Here is a 6,543-nt window from a genome sequence, read left to right as displayed (position 1 = left end):
CTAATAATACGACCCATAGGAACGTTTCATACCCCCCCCCCCTCTTCCCCACCACCACCACACACACATCACGAGTGTGGTTGTTTTTCTGATTCTTTTCATGGCTCTCAAATACAATGTCCCCTTCCACAGTGTCAGCTCCATCATTGCCCTTTTAACAAGGAGATATCCAAGCAGATGTTGCAAAGAAAACACATTGTGACGTGATTGGTATCGATGCACACCTCCCACCATATCCACTGCATAATTTGGTGGATGGCAACAGGATAACAACCTGCATTATGAGGAGACAGCTGTCGTCATGGCGCCAAGGCAGCCATTGCATTGCCCCCCAATTCTAGGCAGAAGCGGGCAAGCCAATTAGAGTGATGTACAGCTTGCTTGTGTCGTCACCACCCTGAAACCCGTGTCTCGGTCCAGCTAAAGATAATGCATGGCTACCTGGGTGGTAATAAGGAGGGCATACTGAAGACAGTTTTTTTATTAGTGAAATGGAATAAAATGTAGAATGTAAAGTAATTCTGCTATCTTTTTAATTGTTTGCTTGTTCTTTAAGTAAAGTTAATGGATTTCTTAGGGGATATACGTATTATGTTACTCTATACAAAGCCATGGATTATACTGTAGGAAAATAATTTTATGATATTGGAAAATGTACCTCTCTGAGAAATAAGGATCTAATTGAGTCTTGAATGCAGTATTTTGTGATCATGTCAGAGAATGTGATTTTGAACATATAAGTGAACATATCTTCTGATAACAATGCATACATCTGCATTCTGCATCACATTTTACCTATGTAAAATAATAATTTGTTTTATGTCACATATTTTCTATGGGCCATGCATAATGCAGTACATTTCATAAAGTCTCTTTGTGTTGCATACTTATTAGTGTAGCCTAAGTTCTGCAAACATTTGTTACATGTGTCATTATTATGCAACCGAAAATTCCTTTGTAAATTCCTTTGAAACAAACCAATGAGGATAGTACTGTCTGATTTAAATGTGAAAACCTGTATGATGTAAATGAGCAGTGGTTGGCAGGTTTGAAGGTTTTTGCAGTAATGAATCCGATGCACAGTATTTGATGAAACGTAAGGCAGATGGAAACTGGGAGATGGCAAGACCGTGTGAAATACAGGAAGAGCACTTGTGATTGACTGTCACTAGTAATCTGAGCAAGCTTTAATGTGTAAAATGATGATGGGATACAGTTTGAATGTATTTGCACTTCCATCAACAGCTTCAGATGTCACAGACACGACACATCAAGGTTCAAAATAGCTACAGACGGTTGTGCAGCTATAAGATTAACAGAATATGATAGCTTCAGAGTCTTTGTTGTTGTGGCCAGAAGACGACTTGTTAGAATGTGGGGACTTGGCTACAGTCACCAAGTAAGGGCATATGGAGTATTAAGTCTGGTAGTAAATGCAGTAAATTATAAAAGCAATCTCTACCACGTTTTAAAACAATTCTGGATTGGTGTATAGTGGAAACTAAGTAGGATACCACAACACTGCTAAGCCTGTGGGATAATTAGTAAACGATATTTATTTTACACTAATTAACAAGGCCGAAGTTGCGGAATATATGTAAGGATTTAGCCCTTTTCCCATAGACAGTATATGCATTTTCCTTGGTAAATAATGATAGACAAGCAGCAACGCCCAGCCCAGTAGGTGGCGATAAGAAAGAAATTGGCTGATTTTTCACCGACACTAAAAGAAGAAGTCCAACAACAACAAAAATGAAGAAGAAGTCGTCGCTTGCTCATGACATATTTTCCCCGCGACATTCAACATAGCTAAGCAAGTGAGCTCTCGACGAGTAAATATAAATAGCTTTCTGGAGAAGGACCGTGTATTTACCTTGAAAATGCTCAAAAAGAAATCGAGTAGCACTGAAAAGAAACGAAAACACTCGCAGTCTGAAGAAAGACACGAAAACAATAAACGCAGAAGTGCGGAATCCAACTTGGAGGTAAGCTATTCAAGCTAGCTAGCTAGTGTTATGCTACTATCGTGTTTTGTTTAACGCTAGATGTTAAACGTTACAGTAACGTTATATCTGTGATGCTGTTGTATTCTCTTTTTCCGTAGACCCATAGGAGACGGAATTCAGGAGTTTAACGTTACCCGACGTTGTTTTCCAAATCAGTCATGTTTGAGTCTTATGCTTAACTTTATGCGAGCTGTGGTCGTTCATATGTTTGACTAAATCACGTAACGTTTTTAGCTTCAACAGTGTCATTGAAAGCCTCAACATTTCATTTACTATTCATTTACGTACTACTATACACGCTTAAACTGTAACGTGTTTTTTTTTATGTTATAGCGATTTTATTTGTTTGGCTTTGTGACTAATTTATTCCCAAAGCTAACATGGATTGTCCTCACCGTGTAGTTGGTTCTGATACTGTCAGTGCAGAAGAAACATTACATTAATACATAGTATTGTTATACTTTTGGCTTTGGCAGCCTGTTGTCAAAGAGATCTTGGATAGGGCTGGGCGATATGGAGAAAATCAAATATCACGATATTTTTGACCAAATACCTCTATCGATACCGCAACGATATTGTAGTTTTGACTATTGGTGCTTTCACAAAATATTTACACAATGAGATTTTTCATAAATAATCATTGGTAATGTGGATATAATGACTAAGTGGGTAAAGGCAAATAATAGAACAGTTACAACAGTCTGGTAAGTTCAGAAAATGACATCACTTTACTGTAATGCAGCCTTTAAAACCAGGAAAAGACAACACTTATGCCATATTACGATATCCAAAATCTAAGACTATCTCTAGTCTCATATCATGATATTGATATAATATTGATATATTGCCCAGCTCTTATCTTGGATAGGCTATGCCAATCATGGAGCAGAGAAATTAATGAGACTTTGATACAGTTATCCCCGTTAAATCGGGGTGTGGAAAAAAAAACACCACAGTGTGGAATCCAATACAATTCAACCGCATCACAAACCATAAAGTGGTAACAGCATCTTTCTAAAATTATTTTCACAAAAAATAAACAATGAAAATTGCATTAGTTTTAACTAGATTTACCTAATACAGTCAACTAAGTGTAGGGTGCAGCTGTGTGACCTGCATATGTTTTAATTTTAAAGGGGTTGAGAATACACAATGCGGTGTACTGGATAACAATTAATAATGAATACTTAAAGCCCATTTGAATAACTCTGTGAACCTCTTTTGCAATATAACTAACACAAAGAAGTAAAAATGGTCATATTTTTTTATTTTTATTTTTTTGGATCATTCATGTAAAAGTAACTCACCAAAAAGAATCAGAATCTTTTAAAACCTTCAATGCTAAATATAAACTTATTTTTAACAGTGTTCAAAACCTTTTATTCCTTAATTTTTAGTTACTTTTTAGACTTTTTCAAGACCTCCAGACACTGTGTCTCAGTAACATGTTGGTTTCCTATAGCAGGACTCCAAAGATGAACTCGCTGATGCAGAGCTGGACAGGATTGGCAGTGACATTGAGGAGGGCGGACTAAACCTCACCCTGCCGTTCCAGCCCATCACTGCTTATGTCACTGACAAGCGGGAGATGCTGGAGCAGTGTCTCCATGTGCTGGGCGAGAAGAAGCTACGGAAAATGCTGCCTGATGAACTCAAGGTGAATGTGTGATTATGTTTTATAATTGCAAACTCATAATCTTTGTATGCCTGGAATAAGACAGGCTGAATGTAAATAATATCAGTGTTCGAAAGTTTGAAACCCATGTTTTTCATGAATATTAGAAATTATATTGACTGACGATTGATCAAGGGGCATTTGTGGATCAAAGGACATAAATTGGCCTCATTTCTCATCAGATGCAACATGGACTTTCTTAAATGTTGTCTTCAAGATGTCTGTCCACCACAAACTTAAACAAATCTCTTTTGCCGTCACGCTGTATTGTTACTGAGAAAAATTTGTGGTTTTAAGGACCACATTTTGTGCTTTGGCAAGTGTTTTCTTCCAACATATATGGCCACGTTTTGTACTGTTGGTTACATTCCAACAGTGCCAGCTTTGGCTGGCAAAGCAACAACACCTTGAGCAATAGTGATCATTTCATAAAAAAAAGGTTTGTTCCATCTTTTTGTAGGCATACAGTATACTGTATTATATTGCATATAATTGTTATATTTCATTTCATTGTAACCTATTGAAAGTCACCTTATCCACATTTTATTTTTGCAAATCACTTCAAAGATCACTTTAAGTTAGAGAATTGCAGCTTTTAGTTATTTGACATACTGTGTGTTTAGTTGCTGGTAAGATTTCTATCTATAGCTACAACTTAGCTATGGAGCTTTGTAGTGAAATGGAAAAGTAAAGTTAAAAACATAACTATGTTTGTGTCAACTCTAGAAAGCGTATGAAATGTTTGATTAAACATTGCTAATGCATATCTAATACAGATGAAGAACTAATGCCATAGGCTTCTGCTGTTTGCTTGGGAGGCTATTAAAGCAACCCATCGTCCAAGATACTATTAAACACATTATCATTTACAGGACTGTAGTTTGGAGGAAATCAGAAAGATGTGCTGGGAGCAACTGGAGCCAGTCTCAGAGAAAAATCTCTTACAGATCTTAGCAGGTAAGACTTAAGGCCAGTTTGGCAATTTTTTTTCACAACTACAAACTTTCTGGAACAAAACAGTCTTAAAACAATCTAGTATTGCAAACATTAACTTAAAGCTGTTTATTTCTAGGGGAGGAACTAACATCTGGAAATGGTGATGAAAACACAGAAGAGACCCTGGAAAGCCAGTGAGGGAACAGTTTAATAACTTATACAGGGTACATTCTTACTCATTCAGAATGAAAGTAGAGTGTTCTCATGCTTTTCTCATATTTTTATGTGTTTTTTACATTTTTCTTCACCATCAAGGCAAGACAATAACGTAGACTCTACATCTTGCCTCAAAGAAACTGCAAAAACTGAGGACCCTAAGCAAGGTAATTAATATGGAATGTGCTGAAAGAACATCTCCCAGGCACTCAATCAAAGACAGAAAAAAGCTATAAAAAGGACCATTTTACATTTAAAATCTTGGTTTAATTTTAATTTATTTTTACAGAGGGTGGTGGTTCAGGTGAGGAGAGTGATGTCCTAAGCATAAACGCAGACACTTACGATAGTGACATAGAGGGACCCAAAGAGGAGCAGACTGTTAAAGCTGTGGACGGGGCAGTGAAAGTAGTGGACAGCAGCAGGGAGAGCGCTGGCCCAGTTGTAAACCCTGACCCCGCAAACCCTGAACCTTCCCCAGGCCCTCAACAAACCGAAGCAAAGAAAGACATCCAAAGCGACATCGACAAAAGTGTCAGTGAGATATTAGCACTTTCATCCTCTTCAAGCAAAGAGGAAGCTAAAGAACAGAGTGTACCTCCACAGTCCACAGATGTTAGTTTACCTGCTGAAGGCGCACCTGTTTCAAGTCGTTCTGCTGCAGCAGGTCAGCCGTCAATTCAGCAACTGGAGCTTCTGGAGTTGGAAATGAGGGCGAGGGCCATCAAGGCCCTGATGAAAGCAAGTGATGGTAAAAAATTGTCTGTAACCAAAAATGTGTAGCATGTTTTATTTATTGTTGGTTGATACAGCATAGGCATCTTTTTAACCCCTGATTTATTGTTCTGAGTGTACAATTCAAACCGTGTTTTGCTATTACTCCATATTGGAATGATATTACAGACTATTTTTATTTATTTTTTCCCAATCTCTTTATTGTTTTTTCCAAGTTAGCGACATTTGCATATACAAATTGTTGTACAGATAAGTGATAACAATATTACAGACTATTTAATGCAAAATTAAACGCATCTGGGCCTGTCCTACACTGAATGAATGTCTTATGATTAACCTACTGGTATTTCTAAATGTATTTTTTGCTCTGGTCACTAGATGGCAGTGTTAACCTGCCACCGTCCATTCATAGCAATGTCTTAATATGTGCAGAGGAGAGCAAGAGATCTGTTCACATTACAGTCAAAATGGTCAAGACAGCACGGAAGGCAAGTTTTCTTAATAAGGTTTTTTAGTTACACACTTGGGGTAAAAATGTTACAATATTAGAGGATGTGAGAATATCAGAAAGATCATCTTGTATGTAGGCCAAGCTTTGCCAGCCGAAGTAGGTTGCAGCAGTGTGCTGTCATTTACAGTAGACACACCTGTGGTATTTCTTCACTGAACACCTGTTTGACGTGCCAGGCTGAACTATGAATAGTAATGCCATGCACTGCCATCTTTTCCACCTCTCGTTTCATCTTCTAAATGTTGAGGCTGGTTTTCTAAGAACAGGTTTGGCAAAAACAACAAAAAATAGTTCCCATGGCATTACAGACAACATACAGAGAACCCAAAAGTGAAATACATCTGAAATAGTTCAAATCAAGTAAAAGAACCACTTTTATCCACCAGAGTAACCTTAAAATGTTTGCTTTGTTTATGTCTATGTAGCGGTTGTAATTAATAGTCTTCTCACCTTTATATAGTAGC

General features: G+C 37.5%; 1 protein-coding gene across 2 annotated transcripts; it reads left to right on the top strand.

The window, feature by feature from the left end:
* Window positions 1-1,640: 1,640 nt before the first annotated feature.
* caap1 (caspase activity and apoptosis inhibitor 1) lies at window positions 1,641-5,886 on the top strand. 2 transcript variants are annotated; one of them, XM_028564128.1, is made up of 6 exons: window positions 1,641-1,985; window positions 3,472-3,663; window positions 4,554-4,638; window positions 4,754-4,811; window positions 4,933-5,000; window positions 5,123-5,886. In XM_028564128.1, exons 1-6 carry the CDS (start codon window positions 1,881-1,883, stop codon window positions 5,614-5,616), a joined length of 1,002 nt encoding a protein of 333 aa, XP_028419929.1. In that variant the 5' UTR covers window positions 1,641-1,880; the 3' UTR covers window positions 5,617-5,886. The 2 variants fall into 2 exon arrangements, with proteins under 2 accessions (XP_028419929.1, XP_028419927.1); XM_028564126.1 differs by having other exon boundaries at window positions 3,469-3,663.
* Window positions 5,887-6,543: the final 657 nt, after the last annotated feature.

The sequence above is a fragment of the Perca flavescens genome, chromosome 19, assembly GCF_004354835.1.
Source record: "Perca flavescens isolate YP-PL-M2 chromosome 19, PFLA_1.0, whole genome shotgun sequence".
NCBI classification, from domain to species: domain Eukaryota; kingdom Metazoa; phylum Chordata; class Actinopteri; order Perciformes; family Percidae; genus Perca; species Perca flavescens.
This window is presented reverse-complemented; position numbering and strand designations above follow the sequence as displayed.